Raw genomic sequence first — 20,162 nt, forward strand, 5'->3', positions numbered from 1 at the left:
GACCCGCTCCTTCCATTCAGAAGCAAGAGGCTCTGACCAATCACTACATTTCATAGTGATTTGAGCATTGTCCCAGCTCAGGAAGTCAAGGGCCTATCTTCTGATGTAGGTATCACCCCTTGGGTTGAATTACACTCACCTGTCCCTTGTAAACCTGTCTATTCTGGCCTTTTTTTGGATAGAACTTTCTAAGAACAAGGGTTCCCCCAATAAAAGCCCACTTCTGAACATTCTTGCTCATTCTCACCAGCCTCTCATGACTTTCTCTTGCTCTCCCATTTAGGGAGCCTGAGGCCTAGAGTGGAGAAGCCATCCTGATGCTTGCTTAAAGGTAAAGTTTGTGTCTGTGTTTCTTGATCTGAAGAACAGGATAAAGAGAAATTGCATTGAGTAGTAAAAATGTAAGAATCCATACACATGTTGAGATTATTGTTTGTTTTTTTTTGTTCCTTCTTTGATGCTGGCAAATTTAACCCAGTACCATGTATAAGAATGCACTGTACCACTAAACTACATGGCAAGAATTTTCGTTTGTTTATTTATTTGTTTTTAAAGTAACAAATAAACCTCTTTGTGCAAAAGACAATTTTTGACATGCACCAGGAGAAGAAAATATTGACTTTAGAGGTGACACTAATTTGTAGTGAGAAATATCATATTGTAATTTTTAAAACAATGACAGATACAATCTAGGGGTCAGGAACAAGCTAGTGACAACTTCAGTTCTAATCATGACAAAATATCATTTGATTGAAGCATAGTCATTTATAGTGGGTTTTGAGGTTCCAGGGAGAAGAAATAGATATAATTCATGTTCAAAAATTCATATCACTAGAATCTTAGTTCAAAAGTTCAAAATTTCATTACAAGAGTGAGGTTAATATCTAAAGAAGAACCATTCTTCAAATAACCCAAATAATTCTGGAAATTTTTACTTTACCATGTTCCCAGGTTTTTATATTCCTCTCTCTTTTAATGCAGTGATAATAAATAAAACACTTGAAAGAAGAAATGGCCCCACTAAGTTGTCTCAGAAAAGTAACATAGAAATGAACATGATGGAAAGCATCCAACCAACTGGCTTTCTTTAGATGAAGAAGACTTACAAAATAATAGTATATATAGGCGGGCTGGGATTGTGGCTCAGCTGTAGAGCGCTCACCTAGCATGGGTGGGACCCAGGTTTGATCCTCAGCACCACATAAAAATAAAGACATTGTGTTGTGTCCATCTACACCTAAAAAATAAATGTTAGAAAAATAGTATATATAGGCAAGACAAGAGTCCAGTGTCTCCATTTGGTATGGGTAAATACACCAGGATAGATTCACTTTGGATCTAAACATGAGACTTGAGTCTAAAAATAAGCTCAATGAGTTACATTGCATGATAAGAAAAGATATTACATTAGAAAACTATCTCAGACTGTGGAAAGGAAGATGAAGAGAAGGAAAGAATACAAGAAAGGTGAGTAGGAAGAACAATAAATAGAAAAAAAATCCTGAAATGTGGACAGGAACCAGGGTATTCCAAGTGGTTCTGTTCAGCTTGTTATCCACTTCAAGGTTTTCTTCAGAACAAGTTTGACATCCTTGTTCCTGAGACTATAAATGAGGGAGTCCAGTATGGGAAGGCCAAAAGTGCAAAACATTGAAAAAACTTCCTTGATTCCAAGATGGCGGGCCAGAGGTAGGCAGCATTCTGTGTTGCTCTGTTACCCAGATCTCACCTAGTCAGAATACTGCATCTCAGAGAGTGTAAGAAGACCCCTATATAGCTGATTTCTGCAGAAATCACCAGCACTGTGACCCCCATGCAGGGATCAGAGCCTTAATGGTCGAGTGGGACTCCAGACTCCTGATCCCTAAACACAAAGCCCATAGTTCTAGCCCATGCATGGCTTGCAAGCGCCTTAGCAGAATCACCTATTGGCACCTCTGCAGTACTCTAGAATGAGCTCTGCTCCCACACAGGTCACTCTGCTACTATCTACCCACAGCACAACTCCATCACCTGGCTCCCCCACCTCACCAGACACCCCGGTGCTGGAAGCAGACCACCACCTTCTTGGATAACCTTTCTTGACATATTTGGTGGGAGCAGCTCTCAGATCAAATCTCCATCTGGCCAGGTACCAGGTATCCAACTCCCACCCCCCATCCTCAGTGGGTGATAACTCAGCACAGTGACCACTCAACACAAAAATAGATCTTATTTGGGCAGGTGTGCAGTGCCACCAGGGAGCTGCCCACCTGGTGTGAACCTTGGTGTGAGAGGTCCCGCAGTGGGGAAATGCTAAGTGAGAGGGAGATGGGACTAAAGTTTGGAGCCTAACAGAGAGACCAGGAACTGGGAAATCTCCAGGCGAGAGAGAGAGAGAGAGAGAGAGAGAGAGAGAGAGAGAGAGAGAGAATGCAGGTGCACAAGTCAGATGAGTGGTCCCAAGAAGAGACCCATGAAGTGCAATCTCTCTGCAGGGACTGGTGGGTGGCACTCTATGCTTCCAGATGCCCTACACTAGGATCAGCCTTTCCACCCTGGTTACCTACACCATCCTGAGGGCAGAGTCACCAACTTAAAACAGACAACCCCACCTATTGGGTGAGAAGAGAAACAAAATAGATTTGGGTCTCTAAAACTAGCAACAACCCTGATTTCTTCTCTCAAGTTTTTTTTTCTCTTTCTCTTCTACTGCTCTATCCTCTGGCCCTCACTTCCCCAACATATGTGAAACCAAGAACTTTGCATGAAATAGGATTTTGAGGACTGAGCCATCTGAATAATATAATATAAAAGTGTTCTATATGCCCTTTCCCCCCTCTTCTTTCTTCTTTCATCTCTCTTTCCCCCTCCAAATTTTACTATTTTAACATCCTGTATTTTTCTTATACATGTGTGTTTTTTTATGTACTCTAATGTCTTCCCATGTACTTGTCTACCCTCAATTACTTCCTGTCTATTCTCTTGCTACTAATCCTCTTCACTAGATTTCTCTTTCACACTTCCTAAGATATATTAACTCTATATCCTCACATCCTTCCTCAAATGTCCTATGCCCCACCCCCAGTTGATTTTCCATTGTCAGAAACTGTATACCATTTTACAACACTACTTATTATATTGTAGATAACAATTGAATCCAACATCTCTGTACATTGAGACTAAACTATAGTGTCTTAATAACAACAAATTGTTCATAGATGATATATTGTTGATATCGGGATCAGTTCACATTATCCTTCCCCACAAAGGAGGGATCTTGGAACCCTACAAGAGCACTACAAACCTATAGGGTAAAAACAATAAAACTCCAGACCCAAAAAGCTGGAAAGAAAGACACATGAGCAACATGAAAAGAAGAGGAAGAGAGTACCACAAATAAATCAAGACACCACATCATAAGAATCATTGGCAGCCACAGCAGAAAAAAATGGCAGAGAAAGAGTAAGGGTACACATGGTTAAAATGTTCTGTGAACTCAAGGAAGATATAAGAGATCAAATACAAGCAGTGAAAGATCACTTAGACAATGAGCTACATAAACAAATCCAGGAAGCAAAAGATGACCTCATCAGGGAAATATAGGTTCTAAAAGAAGAGAGAGAGAGAGAGAGAGAGAGAGAGAGAGAGAGAGACCCTTGAAATGAAAGAAATGATAAACCAAACTAAAGGCTCAAATGAAAGCATCATCAACAGAGTAACCACTTGGAAAATAAGACATCAGACAATGAAGATAAAATATATCATCTTGAAAAGAACATAGACAGCACAGCAAAAATGATAAGAAACCATGAGCAGAACATTCAAGAAATATGGGATAGCATAAAAAGACCAAATTTAAGAATTACTGGGATAGAGGAAGGCATAGAGGTCCAAACCAAAGGAATAAGCAATCTATTCAATGAAGCAATATCAGAAAACTTTCCAGACATGAAGAATAAAATGGAAATCTGAATCCAAGAAGCCTACAGGACGCTGAATGTACAAAATCACATCAGACCTACACTAAGGGACATTATAATGAAAATGCCCAGTATACAGAATAAGGAGAGAATTTTAAAAGCCACAAGAGAAAAGAATCAGATCACACATAGAAGTAAACCAATTAGGATAATGGCAGATTTTTCAACACAGACCCTGAAAGCTAGAATATCCTTAAACAACATATTTCAAGCTCTGAAAGATAATGGGTGCCAACCAAGAATCTATCCAACAAAACTAAGCTTCAGATTTGAATACAAAATAAAAACCTTCCATGATAAACAAAAGTTAAAAGAAATTATAGCTAGAAAACTAGCACTGCAAAACATACTTGGCAAAATATTTTATAAAGAGGAAATGAAAAACAATAATGAAAACCAACAGAGGGAGGTAGTACACTAAAGGAAAAACTAATCAAAGAGGAAAAACAAGTCAAGTTAAATAGCAAGCAACAACAACAACAAAAATATGGCTGGAAATACAAACCATGTCTCAATAGTAACCCTAAATGTTAATGGCTTAAACTCATCAATCAAAATTCACAGGCTACCAGATTGGATTAAAAATAATCCAACAATATACTGCCTACAGGAGACTCATCTGATAGGAAAATACTGAATACTGAAGGTGTAAGGTTGAGAAAAATTATACTACTCACATGGACTAAAGAAGCAAACAGGGGTCCCCATACTCGTATCAAATAAAGTAGACTTCAAGCCAAAGTTAATCAAAAGGGATAAAGATGGGCATTACATACTTCCCAAGGGAACCAAACACCAACAAGACATAGCAATCATAAATGTATGTGCCACAAACAATGGTTGCAGCTATGTTCATCAAACAAATTCTTCTGAAGTTCAAAGTCAAGTTGACCAAAACACAATAATCATGGGTGACTTTAACACACCTCTTTCACCACTGGATAGATGTTCCAAACAAAAGTTGAATAAAGAAACTATAGAGCTCAATAACACAATTAATAGCTTAGACTTAACTGACATATATAGAATATTTCAACCGGCATCAAGAAGGTACACTTTGTTCTCAGAAGCATATGGATGGATCCTTCTCTAAAATAGACCATATACTATGCCACAAAGCAACTTTAACCAAATACAAAAAAGTGGAGATACTACCATGCATTTTATCAGACCATAATGGAATGAAATTGGAAATCAATGACAAAATAAAAAATAAAAATTTCAGTATCACATGGAGACTGAACAATATGCTACTGAATGAACAGTGGGTTACAGAAGACATAAAGGCAGAGATTAAACAATTCTTAGAGGTAAATTAGAACACAGACACAACAAAGCAAACTCTCTGGGATACGATGAAAGCAGTACTAAGAGTAAAATTCATTGCATGGAGTTCATTCCTTAAAAGAAGAAAAAGTCAACAAATAAATGACCTCACACAACATCTCAAAGCCCTAGAAAAAGAAGAAGAAATCAGAAGCTAAAGCAGTAGAAGGCAAGAAATAATTAAAATTAGAGCAGAAATCAATGAAATTGAAACAAAAAAATTGAAAAATTTGATAAAACTAAAAGTTGGTTCTTTGAAAAAATAAATAAAATTGACAGACCCTAAAGCATGCTAAAAAGAGAAGGCGAGAGAGCACTCAAATTACCAGCATGTGTGATGAAAAAGGCAATATCACAACAGACCCTACAGAAATACACAGGATAATTAGAAATTATTTGAAAACTTTTACTCCAATAAAATAGAAGACATTGAAGGCATCAACAAATTTCTTAAGTCATATGATCTGCCCAGGTTGAGTCAGGAAGATATACACAATTTAAACACACCAATACCAAGTGAGGAAATAGAAGAAGCCATCAAAAGATTACCAACCAAGAAAAGCCCAAGAGTGGATGGATACACAGCCGAATTATACAAGACCTTTAAAGAATAACTAATACCAATACTCTTCAATTTATTTCAGGAAATAGAAAAACAGGCAGCACTTCCAAACTCATTCTATGAGGCCAATATCACCCTGATTCCAAAACCAGAAAAAAGACACTTCAAAAAAAGAAAACTTCAGACCAATATCTCTAAAGAATATAGATGCAAAAATTCTCAATAAAATTCTAGCAAATTGAATTCAAAAACATATTGAAAAGATTGTATACCATCATCAAGTGGGATTTATGCCAGGAATGCAAGGTTGGTTCAACATATGGAAATCAATAAATGTAATTCATAGCATCAATAGACGTAAAGATAAGAATGATATAATCATCTCAATAGATACAGAAAAAGCATTTGACAAAATACAGCATACCTTTATGTTCAAAATACTAGAAAAACTAAGGACAACAGGAACATATCTCAACATTGTAAAGGCTGTCTATGCTAAGCCTCAGGCCAACATCATTCTAAACAGAGAAAAACTGAAGGCATTCCCTCTAAAATCCCTCTAAAATCTAGAACAAGACAGGGATGCCCTCTCTCACCACTTCTATTCAACATAGTTCTTGAAACACTTGTCAGAGCAATTAGAGAGATGGAAGAAATCAAAGGGATATGTATAGGAAAAGAAGAACTTAAATTAGCTCTATTTGCTCATGATATGATTCCATACCTACAAAACCCCCCCTCAAAAAAAAAACTCCACCAGAAAACTTCTAGAACTAGTAAATGAATTCACAAAGTGGCAGGATATAAAATCAACACCCATAAATCATTTCTGAATATCAATGACAAATCCTCTGAGAAGGAAATGAGTAAAACTACCCCATACACAATATCCTCAAAAATATAAGATACTTGGGAGATCAACTTAACAAAAGAGGTGAAGCATCTATAAAATGAAAACTACAGAACCCTAAAGAAAGAAATCAAAGAAGGTCTTAGAAGATGGAAGGATCTACCTTCCTCTTGGATAGGCAGAATTAATATTATCAAAATGACCATACTACCAAAAGCACCATACAGATTTAATGTAATTCTAATGAAAATCCCAATGGCATTCCTCACAGAAATAAAAAAAAGCAATCATGAAATTCATCTGGAAAAATAAGAGACCCAGAATAGCTAAAGCAATCCTAATCAGGAAGAGTGAAGCAGGTGACATCAGTATGCCAGACCTTAAACTATACTACAGAGCAATAGTAACAAAAACAGCATAGTATTGGCACCAAAACAGGTCGGTAGACCAATGCTACAGAATAGAGGATACAGAGACTAACCCCCAAAATTAAAATTATCATATATTAGACAAATGTGCCAAAAACATGTACTGAAGAAAAGATAGCATCTTCAACAAATGGTGCTGGGAAAACTGGAAAGCTATATGCAACAAAATGAAATTAAACCCCTATCTCTCACCATGCACAAAACTCAACTCAAAATGAATCAAGGACCTAGAAATTAAACCAAATACTCTGCGTCTTATAGAAGAAAAAGTAGGCCCTAATCTTCATCATGTGGGATTATGCCCCAACTTCCTTAATAAGATTCCTATAGCATAAGAATTAAAACCAAGAATCAATGAATGGGATGGAATCAAACTCAAAGATTTCTTCTCATCAAAAGAAACGATCTGTGAGATGAACAGACAGCCTACATCCTGAGAGCAAATTTTTATCCCTCACACATCAGATAGAGCAAAACTAATCTCTAGAGCAAAACTAATATCTAGGGCATATAAAGAACTCAAAAAGCTAAGCACAAAAAAAAAAAAATAACCCAATCAACAAATGATCCAAGGACCTGAATAGACACTTCTCAGAAGAGGATATACAATCAGTCAAACAAATATATGAAAAAATGCCCATCGTCTCTAGCAATCAGAGAAATGCAAATCAAAACTACTCTAAGATATCATCTCACTCCAGTCAGAATGGCAGCTCTTATGAAGACAAACAACAATAAGTGTCAGCGAGGATGTGGGGGAAAAGGTACATTCATACACTGCTGATGGGACTGCAAATTGGTGCAGCCTATATGGAAAACAGTATGGAGATCCCTTGGACAACTGGGTATGGAACCACCATTTGACCCAGCTCTTCCTCTCCTCAGACTATCCCCAAAGGACTTAAAAACAGCATACTACAGGGACACAGCCACATCAATATTTATAGCAGCACAATTCATAATAGCTACACTGTGGAGTCAACCTAGATGTCTTTCAGTGGATGAATGGATAAAAAAAAATGTGGCATATATACACAATGGAGTTTTACTCAACATTAAAAAAGAACAAGGTCATGGCATTTGCGGGTAAATGGATAGTATTGGAGAAGATAATGCTAAGTGAACTTAGCCAATCCCATAAGAACAAATGCCAAATGTTTTATCTTATATAAGGAGGTTGACTCATAGTTGGGTAGGGAGGGAGAGTATGGGAATAATAGATGAATTATAGATAGGGAAGAGGGGCGGGAGGGAAAGGAGGCAACAGGGGATTAGCAAAAATGGTGAAATATGATGGACATCATTATACAAAGTATATGTATGAAGACTTGAACTGGGTGTCAACATACTTATATAAAAACAGAGATATGAAAAATTGTGGTATATATATGTATTAAGAATTGGAAAACAACAACAACAAAACAAAGTACATGTATCAAGGCAGAAATTGTTGTGAACATACTTTATATAAAGAGATATGAAAAATTGTGCCCTATATGTGTAATAAGAATTGTAATGCTTTCCACTGCGATTATGTATTTTTAAAAATTAATTAATTAAAAAAATAAAAACATATACTATGTATGTATAGTATCATAGAATGACTAAAATGTTGGATTGAAGCACAGATTGATTTGAAGATATACTCCTATTCTTTAATCTCTTTGCTACAACTTCTCTTTTAACATCATATGTTAAACACATGATGTAATGTTTCTTAATGCAATCTCAGAGGTTTGCAGAAATATACAAGTTCTGTATGGTTCTGTAGGGCTGGCTGAGGGGGAAATTGACAAATGAGACCACACCCTAATCTGCCTGGGGATTTGGAATTCCTAGAGGAAAGTAACAAATTGTGTAGAACTTTGATTCTCAAAAGACCCAACTTTAGGTCTCCTAAACAGGTGGTAAATGCAGGCTCAGTACTTTCTGCCTCCAGGGGCTCATCCAAATTGGGATGAAGTCATAAAACACAGCATAATTTTCTGTGCTTTTAGTGATCGTTCCTGGAATCATGGGGATTCTCAAGTGAGTGAGGTGAAGTTTTGGAGGCTGGTATGAGATGGTTGTTTTCCTTTCTGCAAAGGAAGAGTAACTACAGCAGAAATGCTCAAATGGAATATTCCCCAGAGTAGCTCTTCTACCATGTCAGAGAAAGATCTGAGGTGATTGTTATTTCCTCTTTCATCATCAGAAACTTGTCCTCTTAGGACACTTGGGAGGAAGCCCTTGAAGTTCAGCATCAGCAAGAACCTCCAGTGCATTAGGTAAGCCCTGGACCATCTTTGTCATGATAATTTTCCTTCAAAGTCAAAGCTCTAAAAATCATGGATTGTGGAGAAAAACCACCTTTTTATTTATCTTTTCAACCTTGATCCTTACAGAAGAATGAAGAGGGAAGAAATGATGTTCAGAGACACTGGCAAGTCAGCTAGCACTCATCCTTGATGAGACATACATGAAGGGTGGAGGAAGAAGGCAGGAAATGGCAAATCCTCAAGTAGCAACATAGGAAGTCATACACGTTGTGGGCCTTGCTGCATGTCTGTAGACAACCTTCAGCCTGGAACCCAACAGCTCCTGCTTGCCTTCTGGGGTCAAAGATTTGAGGTTCATTTCAACATTGCCTTCCACTCTGGCTTCTAAGGGTCTCACTCCAGAAGCAATGGCTATGGAAAATGACTCCTCCATGGTAGAGTTTTTCCTTACAGGATTAACAAACCGACCTGAGCTACAGCTGCCCCTGTTCTTCCTGTTCTTGGTGAACTGCATAGTCACTGTGGTGGGAAACATGAGCTTAATTGTTCTAATTTTCCTGAATTTGCACCTTCACACTCCCATGTACTTTTTCCTCTTTAACTTGTCCTTCATTGATTTCTGTTATTCATTTGTCTGTACCCCTAAAATGCTCCTGTGCTTTGTTTCAGAGAGGAACATCATCTCCTTTGCAGAATGCATGACTCAGCTATTTTTCCTCTGCTTTTTTGTGAACTCCCAGTGCTATGTGCTGACAGCCATGGCCTATAATCGCTATGTGGCCATCAGTCAGCCTCTGCTGTACAGGGTGGTCATGTCCTCTAAGGTTTGTTCTCTGCTGATGTTGGGTTCTTACTTGATGGGGTTTGCTGGTGCCATGGCCCACACAGGATGTATGATCAGGCTCAACTTCTGTGACTCCAATGTCATCAATCATTACATGTGTGACATCCTTCCCCTCCTTCAACTGTCCTGCAGCAGCACCCACTTGAATGAGCTTGTGAGTTCTGTTGTTGTGGGGACAGTAGTCATTGTATCCAGCCTCATTATCCTAATCTCTTATGCTTTGATTCTTTACAACATCATTCATGTGTCCTCAGCTAGGGGTTGGTCCAAAGCCATGAGCACCTGTGGTTCTCACATAGTAACTGTTGGCCTGTTCTATGGATTTGGGCTGCTCACTCATGTTAAACCATCAACTGCTGGGGCTGTGGGTGAAGGGAAATTTTTTCTCAGTGTTTTATACTTTTGGGGTGCAAATGCTGAATCCCCTCATTTATAGCTTCAGGAATAAAGATGTCAAACTTGCTCTGATGAGAACCCTGAAGAGAATCACAAACTGAGTGATGAAATAGGACTGTCCCCAATTCTTCCCCATTGTTGCTCCTGTTCACGACATTCCTTCTGTTCTTCCTTCCTTCTCTTCATCTTTCATTCTACAGTTTGGGCATGATTTCTATTATAATTTGTTTTTCTCAGCATGCAGTATAACTATGTGGGCTGACTCTTGAACTTGAGCCTCATCCTTAGTCCCAAGGTATCTATCTCCAACAGGGTCTTTATTCCCTGTACCAGATGTAGACATTAGGCTGATGTCCATTTCTTTCTAGATGTAACACAATCTAGTACTTTTTATATGTTTTCTCTGTCCAATGAAATCAGTGAGTTGAATGCTTTCTTACAAGTTCATTTTTTATTGCTCTTCTGAGATGATTTTGTAGATCCATTTCCTATTTCAATGCTTTCTTTCATATAACTGCACTAAAAGAGGAAGAAATAACCAAAATTGTTGATATGGTAAAGTATACATTTCTAGAATTATTCAGTTTATTTTAAAAGGATAAACTGAATAATTCTAGAATTTTAGCCTCACTTTATTTGACAAAGTTTTCATTCTTATGGGTATTTGAGGATAAATGAGTCTCAGCTCTCTGCCCAGGTTTGTTTGTTTGTTTGTTTGTTTGGTGGTGCTGCGGATTGCACCCAGGGTGTTGTGCATGCTAGGCAAGCACTCTACCAACTGCACTCTCCCAACCCTGCCCAGGTTTCTTCAAATCCCACCAATAATGACAATGTCTTAGTTAAACGATGTTTTTCTCATACATAGAACTGAAATTCTCATCAGATAGTTCTTGATTTCTAGATTTTATCTACCATGTTTTTAAAAAATTAGAGGATGACATTCCTCACTATCATTCACAATATTACCTATAACAGCATTTTTTTTGTTTCACCTCTCATATAAGAATTCTCCTTGGAAAAGGAGTTCTATTTGCTACTTTCAAAAATACGTAACAATAGCTGGGTATTTAATTTGGTAGTAAAGTATATACATGTACATGATCCTGGGTTCAATCCCTAGCACCAAAAAATAAAAATTTTTAAAAAAATGAAAAAAAGAAAAAGGAAAACCACCAAACAATACCAACAAAACCAAAGAAGCAAAACCCACCCCCTGTTTATGCTCACCCTTTTAAAGGTAAGTGCTGCCTAGTTCTGTAGATGAAAAGATAATCTTGTGACATAATTAAGACATCAAAGTTGATGATACAGAATACATATTTTGACGCAATTGCACATCTTATGAAGAAGTGAAAGGAAAGTATGGAGAATTATGAAGGAACAGAGAGAACTTCTGGAGACATGTTCAGAATGGTCCTAGAAGTGGGAATTATATAGAAGCAATGTCCTGAACCAAGATACCAAGAGCATAGAGACAATCTGCAAGGCTTGATGCCCAACTAGAAAAATGTGCATCTGCTGCAAAATCTCATTTTAAAGTGGGATAAAGAGGGTGAACTACAAAGCAACATTCCATTTCATTCTTTTATAACTGTGATCAATTTTAAGGATGTTGAATATGAAGATTTTAAGTCAAGCTTTTCTGGTGAGATGTGTAATTTTTTCCTCAGTAGTATATGTACTTTAACAAATCTATTAGTTGTTACATTATTATTTGGAGATGAATACATATTATTTAGATGAAAGCTGTATAAAACTGTGCTTTATTAACTTTCTTATTGTGGGGCTGGGGTTGTGGGTCAGCAGTAGAGCACTTGCATAGCACGTGCAAGGCCTTGGGTTCAATCCTCAGCACCACATAAAAAGAAATAAATAAAATAAAGGTATTGACAACTACAACTAAAATATAAATATTTTTTAAATGTTCTTATTGTGTATATTGCACGCAAGGTATGCTATCTATTGTTAAACACTACTTAAAATAGGTCCAGGGCAAGTGTTCTCTGTAGATATAACTTAGTTTTGGAACAACATTCCATTATCACTGTAATTTAAATATTCATATGATGATAGTGAGTTTTGAAAAATTCTAAAACATTGGTTTATATTAATTACCTTAGAAGAAAATGATGCCAGTTAGAAACTGGAATTCACTCTGATTAAATGTATTGTTATTAGAGCAGAGCTGAGAATTTATATTATTGTGATTTCATTATACTGTTATACTTGAATTGAATTTCTCAAGCATAGTCTGAATGCATAATGTCTACTTCTACTCTTCTGTTTATATTCACTATACTGCATGTTTAGACAGTTCTTAAAACTGCAACTTTTTCTTAAGCACCTACTTGAATATAGACATAAAATGGTTTTTAAAGATAGGATATATATATATATATATATATATATATATATATACACATATATTTTCTTATAGTGTTACCATAGTTTCTCTATAAACATAATTTGAATTGAAAAGACATGATATTTTCCAAATCTATCCACTTGCCAGCAAATGCCATCATCATTTTATTCTTTATGACTGTGTCAAGCTCCATTGTGTATATATACCACATTTTCTTTATTCATTTCTCTGTGGACAGGTATATAGGCTGGTTATTGTGAATTATACTGCTGTAAAGAAAGTGCCTGTATCCTTACAGTATGATGATTATAGGGTTTTTTGGATATAGAACAAAGAGTAGGATACCTGGGTCATGTGGTAATTTCATTTCTAGTCTTTTGAGAAATCTTAATACTGCTTTCGAGAGTGATTGTACTAATTTGAAGTCCTACTAACATTATGAGTGTACATTTCTCCCTATATCCTAAAATCAGCATATTATAATGATACATACATACTGATGTTTATAGTAGCACAATCCATAACAGCCAAGTTATGGACCAGCTTGGATGCCCATCAGTAGATGAATGGAGATGAATGGTTAATGCAAATATAGCATATATACATAATGTAGTTATACTCAACCAATAAGAAAAATGAAATTATGTCATTTGGTGATAAATGGATAGAACTGGAGAACATAATACTAAGTGAAATAGGCCAGACTTGGAAAGCCAAGGTTCAAACATTTTCCCCGTATAGGGGAAACTAAAGAGAAATAAGACATCAAAAGGGGATCTCATGAAAATATAAGGAAGAGCAATAGAGTAGAAGCAGGGAACTGAGGGTGAAGGAAGAACTGGAAAATAAATTTGACTGAATTGTGAAATGTACAAGTATAAAGAAGTCACAATTCAGTCTGATTTTTATGTAGTTGTAATGCACCAATTAAAAACAAACAAGGAAGCAAACAAATAAATAAGTGGAATATCAATTGAATAGAGGAAGGGGGTCAGGGGAAGTGAGGAGGAAAGGAATGGGGATAGAACTGGGGGTTGAAATAGGTAAAACTACATCATAAGCACTTATGATAAAATCCTGCAATTATGCAATGCACTAAAATAATTATTAAAAGTACACTAGTATAAAAAATAGAAAACAGATACTAGTACACAACTCTTTAGAATGATTAAAATTTGAAAAACTGACAATTCCAAATTTTGACAGGTTATATGATAATTAGCATCTCATTCATTTCTAATGATAGCTAATAGGAATCCAAAATGGTGCAGTCACTTTGGAGGAGACTCTATCAATTTCTTATAAAATTAAACAGTATTATTGTACAATCCATCTTCTTCAGGATATTAACTTAATTGATTTGAAAATATCCTTCTACACAGAAACCTGATGTGAATGTTTATAATAATTTTATGTTTGTCCCAAACTCAAAGTAACAAAGATGTTCTTCAAATGGAAATAGAGAAACAAATTGCAGAATGTCCTTACAAGAGAATTGAAAGAAATGATCTCCCTGAATTCCCAAAAGGTATGCAGGTGTCTTAATTGCACATTGCTAACTGAAAAAGCAAGTCTGAAAAAGCTAGATACCAGGCACAAATTATATGGCCCAATAGGAACAAAAAACATCTGTAAAAACAGTGAAATATGAATGGTTGCTAGAGCTTTGGAGGGAGCAGGAAGGGAAAAATAGAGAAACATGGAATTTTTATGTCAGAATTCTTCTGAATAGCACTGTCAGGATGGCTGCACAATACAATGCATTTTTCCAAACCTATATAACTTCATAGCACAAAGAGTGAACATGAATATATGAAATTCAAGGTATCTCAGAAAGAAATGCATATTATAAAAAGAGAACCTAATTGTATTACAAATTCATGAAACAACTTCACTGAGGACAGTAGAGGAATAGACGCTGACTTAAATAATGTGAAAAATGAATGGAGTATGTAAAGCTAAAGGAAAAAGTCACATTTTACAAGTTGAGTGAGGAGTATAACAAAAATTGAGTATCACTTTAGCAAGTTACTATGAATTATACAAGCCTGTTGGTAATGAAATTTTTATTGTTGAGCACAAGTTAGCAATTCTGAGACAGCTGTACCTGTATAGTGGAAGTGAACAGCTATATAAATAGATGATGAAGTGGGAGCCAATTTTAACTATTGGAGTTGGAATTTAAAGATACCCAAGAAGAAGGGCTAGAATGATCTATGTGATAACAGATTACTATCGAAGACATTAGTAAAACTCTAATTTCTCTTAATATAAAAATAGAAATACAGATAGTTTCATATGGAAACATTTATAGGTATGTGTTTATGCATGAGTTAGTATGCCAGTATTTTTCTTCATTCTTTCAACTAAGGGAGCCTAAAAGAAATGAAGCTCTGATAACAATGAGCACACATAGAAATCAGCTCATTGTATTTATTTATTTTATATATATATATATATATATTAGTTGTAGATGGACACAATACCTCCCTTTTATTTATTTTTATGTGGTGCTGAGGACTGAACCCAGTGCCCCACACATGCCAGGCAAGTGCTCTACCACTGAGCCACAACCCCAGCACCAGCTGTTTTTTTTTTTCTAATAACATCATTATTCAATAAAAGAAATCAGGCTTTTTATAGAAATGGATGATTATAGGATGGAGCTTCAGCCTCTTATAATGTCAGAAAGTAAAGAGATGCTCAAAACTACAAGGACTTTGGGCGTATAGCTCACTACTAAGGTATTTGCCAACACATGAAAAGTCTTGGATTCTATTCCCATGAAAGTAAAACAAAATAAAGTACTATACAACAACTTCCAACACACAGACACACACACACACACACACACACACACACACACACTCACACACACTCAATTTGGGGGTGGGGCATCCTAAAGAGGCACAGGAACAAACTAAAAGAGCTCCAAACAGTCAAAGTGTTGCTGGAGTCCTAGGTCAGAGGGGTAATAAAATTGGAAAGTCCTACACTTTGTAAGATTCTTTATAGGTGAAGTTGAGTGAGGAGTATAACAAAAATTGAGTATCACTTAAGCAAGTTCCTATGAATTATAAGCATTTCAAGATAAAAAGTTAAAAATTTGATGCCCTGCTACATGCACATGTCCATATATATAGGAAACTCTAATGTTTTCTTAAAATGGTAGCTCATGAATAGTGATTTGTGCAACTATTTGATTTTAAACTATTGACAAAAATATATTGAGTTAGAACTTTCTAAAATAATTAAATTGTCATGAAAAAATATTCTTATTTTGGATAATATTATTATTAAAATACCTGTGACCAATGAGTACTTTTTCCTATAAAATATACACACTTTATTACTGATTATTTAAGGGACTAAATTTTTTTAAAATGAGCATAACAAATAAACTTAACCAAATTATACATGAAGTTTTAGTAAAACTATTATATCCCCTAGATTCATGATTAGTGAAAATTTTAATGGTTTTAATTATGTTTACATCTTGATAAATAACAGCAGAGGCTCCTTTACTATGTGCCCTTGGGATTCAAGAGCCCTTGAGGGGAGGACCATGTCTACTGTCGTCAACTAGTATGTAAACCCAAACACCAATGTTTCTTTTCTCCTCATTTATCACCATGGGGTGATCTCATCCTAAGGGACCACACATTCCTCAATTTCTAATCAGGCCCCAAAGAACTATAAGTCCTCATCAAATGCAATATGTTCTGTGATGTGTTGGCTCTGATGTCAAGCCCATGGCTTTTCTTTATACCCTTTTGTAAAATTTATAACTAGAAGTTTCACCTATATTTCAGAATGAGTCTTGGAACACTCAGATTGTGAAATCTGTGTTCTGATACCTTTTTCAGTAAGGAGGAAGAATCTTGCAAAGCAAGTGATCAGCTCAGATACCTGGAAGCCAGTTCATCCTCCAGGACAGTAGAGGTGAAATATTTATAAAGGGTGATCACTTGAGTTCTTTAAGTGGAAGGAGGTGAGTTCCTCTGATCTCTATCTCTCACTCTCCATGTAAGTAAAGAATGAATAGAATTATTACACTGAATAACAAAAAATTTAGCAGCATGGAGCCCTGGATCTACTGCTTGCATTTTTCTCATCTATATCTTGCTGTGTTGGCTTCTCTCTCGGTTTTGTAATAGGACAGATACAGCAGCAGTTTCAGGAGTATAACAGGAACACACCAACATACAGCCCTTTACAAATACTGCTGTGTGCTATACATACAGAGTTTACATGTTGTAAGAACACAGTTGGGCAAATTTTTCAAACTTAACTAATATAATCAGCACTCATATAAATTATGATTCTGCTTCATCTCCTCATATTTGATCTTTGAAAACACATTTGTCATCTTTTTTTCTGGCCTCTGTGTAGCCAAGATGCAGTAGAAAAATATGTGTACCAAAACTGAGGTATATATCATTCTGAATCTTAAGCTGCCAAGGATCTTCTCCATACCTGTTATCAATTGTTGACTTTATGGATTCTTGTATGGTATATGGGATCTCTACAGACTAGGGGATACTCCTTTCTAGGAAGAATAATATTGATACATTCTCTTCCCTAAAATAATTCTTCCCTTAGTTAGCACAGGAGAACTGAGGTGTCTAGTAGAGTAATGGAAATATGATTAGGGGCAAGTAATTGAGGGAAGAGATGAAGTAGAGGGAGTTTGGAGAGAGATATCCCCACTACATAGCTCACCAGCAGGTGGGTGTGTGTCACAGGGGTTCCACCTTTCTACTAGCCAGGACAGGAGCAATTATTTTTTCACTTTCAGTAAATACAGAAAAATGAGAGAGTGACTGAAATGTTGAAAAGGAGGGTTTATTCATATGACATGAAGCAAGGGATAATTTACAGGAAATCTGCCAGTACCCTCCCCATCAATGACAAAAGCAGATACATGGGTCCTCTATTAATGAAGATTTGTTCTGTTCTCCCAGACTCTCAACAAAGAGAATGCTGACTGGAAATGACTCCCTGGTGACTGAGTTTGTTCTGGCTGGATTAACAGATCTCCAGGAGCTTCAGCTTCCCCTCTTTCACCTGTTCCTAATGATCTACATTGTCACCATCGTGGGCAACTTTGGCTTGCTCACACTTATTGGTCTCAATTCTCACTTGCACACCCCTACGTACTACTTCCTCTTCAACCTGTCCTTCATTGATCTCTGTTACTCTTCTGTTTTCAGCCCCAAAATGTTGATGAACTTTGTCTCCAAGAGGAATGCCATCTCCTATGTGGGGTGCATGACTCAGCTGTTCTTCTTTCTCTTTTTTGTCATCTCCGAGTGCTACATGTTGACCTCAATGGCCTATGATCGTTATGTGGCCATCTGTAACCCATTGCTGTATAGGGTCACCATGTCCAAGCAGGTCTGTTCTGCATTGTCTCTTGGTGCCTATGTGATGGGATTTGTTGGTGCCGCTGCCCACACAGGCTGCATGCTTAGACTGACCTTCTGCAATGCCAATGTCATCAACCATTACTTGTGTGACATACTCCCCCTCCTCCAACTTTCTTGCACCAGCACCTATGTCAATGAAGTAGTGGTTCTTGTTGTGGTGGGCATTAATATCACAGTCCCCAGCTTTACCATATTGACTTCTTACATCTTCATTCTTACCAGCATTCTTCACATCAAATCCACTCATGGAAGATCAAAAGCCTTCAGTACCTGCAGCTCTCACATCATTGCTATTTCTCTCTTTTTTGGATCAGCTGCATTCATGTATTTTAGATATTCTTCTCCTGGATCTATGGATCAGGGAAAAATTTCTTCTGTTTTCTACACTAATGTGGGTCCCATGCTCAACCCTTTGATCTACAGTTTGAGGAACAAGGATGTCCAAGTTGCACTTAGGGAAGTCATGACTAAAATTAAAAAGAGAGACAAATTGTAATTAGAGGAACTAATTGTATAGAGAAATTGAAGGATCTTAAAACTTCTACTGGTGTTTTTCATGAAAAGATTTTGCTCATGTGATTTCTGCAGATAGTGTTTTATGTGGTTACCCCTGTTGTTTTGACATTTCTCTTAAAATCTCATTGTTTTGTTTCTCTCTCTCAAACATTTTTAGCAATTTTTAAAAAATAATTAATTGTCAAGAGCCATCCGTGGGCTGTGTGTGGACTACATCCGCATTGCAGTCTAGTGAATAGGAGAATATGGTTTTGGGGTACTTCCAGAGGAAATTTCCTCTGGATAAGACCATCCAGACACATTGTAAGTTCTATTGAAGCTCTGCCTGGTCCCACACAGCTTTGGAGATGGGATGACTTGCTACAACCTCCCAGACACACAGCCTATCAGAGGTGGGTGTGACCTACCAAGATGTCAATCAACTTGCTGACTGCAATACACCATGAAGAAAGATTCCATATCTGAAACCTTATACCTGCCTTTGACATACTCCCTTAAATAAACCCTGAGAGCCATTTTCTAATTATCTAGCACCAGCTCCTGTGTGGGCTCAAAATTTCAGGTACTTAATCCTTTAAAACTATATTTTCTGACTCTGTGTCTTTGTTCTTCACTATTGTTCTAGATTTTAACCTCTTAGGTGACATACATCCTCCTGAGCACATAGAAAATCCCTCTAATGAGGCACTTGATGCCTCCCCGTAATTAATAACATGTTTGCAAAGCAATATACACCCTGGTATTTTTCATTAGGATTAAATACAGACACCATTATTTCTTCCCTTTCTGGATTATTTCCAGGGCTCTTCTTAATCTGAAAATATATAGAAAATTTCATAAGTTACAAAAATTTAAAATTATGGTGTTCTCACCTAAATATATAAATATGACAAATGACATATACAAATGACAAATGTGGTTTGGGATAAGGTTTCAGGGGTGGAGTCTTGCTTCATGGTGTCTTGCAATCAGCAGATTGATTGACATCTTGCCTGGTCACACTTGTCTCTGACAAGTTGTGTGGATGGGTAGTTGTAGCAAGTCATCCCATTACAAAGCTGTGGGGGACCAGGTAGAGCTTGAATACAACTCAGAATGCATCTAGGTGGTCTTATCCAGAGGAAATTTCCACTGGAAGTTCCCAAATACCAGATTCTCCTATTCACTAGGTTGCGATGCAGATTAGTCCACACACAACCCACAGATGGCTCTCAGCAATTAATTAT

The 20,162-nt window shown here is 36.7% G+C and overlaps 1 protein-coding gene and 2 pseudogenes across 1 annotated transcript; 2 read left to right on the forward strand and 1 right to left on the reverse strand.

The window, feature by feature from the left end:
• Positions 1-1,543: 1,543 nt before the first annotated feature.
• LOC113193798 (olfactory receptor 8C8-like) overlaps positions 1,544-20,162 on the reverse strand; it is a 44,475-nt pseudogene continuing 25,856 nt past the window's right edge.
• On the forward strand, positions 9,794-10,727 carry LOC113193779 (olfactory receptor 8C8-like; annotated as a pseudogene).
• LOC113193780 (olfactory receptor 8B3-like) lies at positions 17,963-18,916 on the forward strand. Its single transcript, XM_026404550.2, has one exon. It carries the CDS (start codon positions 17,972-17,974, stop codon positions 18,914-18,916), a length of 945 nt encoding a protein of 314 aa, XP_026260335.2. The 5' UTR covers positions 17,963-17,971.

This window comes from Urocitellus parryii, chromosome 4, assembly GCF_045843805.1.
Source record: "Urocitellus parryii isolate mUroPar1 chromosome 4, mUroPar1.hap1, whole genome shotgun sequence".
NCBI classification, from domain to species: Eukaryota; Metazoa; Chordata; class Mammalia; order Rodentia; family Sciuridae; genus Urocitellus; species Urocitellus parryii.

Excerpts from the sequence above, each read along its gene's own strand:
- LOC113193780 (XM_026404550.2), top strand. The coding sequence starts at position 17,972 with ATGCTGACTGGAAATGACTCCCTGGTGACTGAGTTTGTTCTGGCTGGA.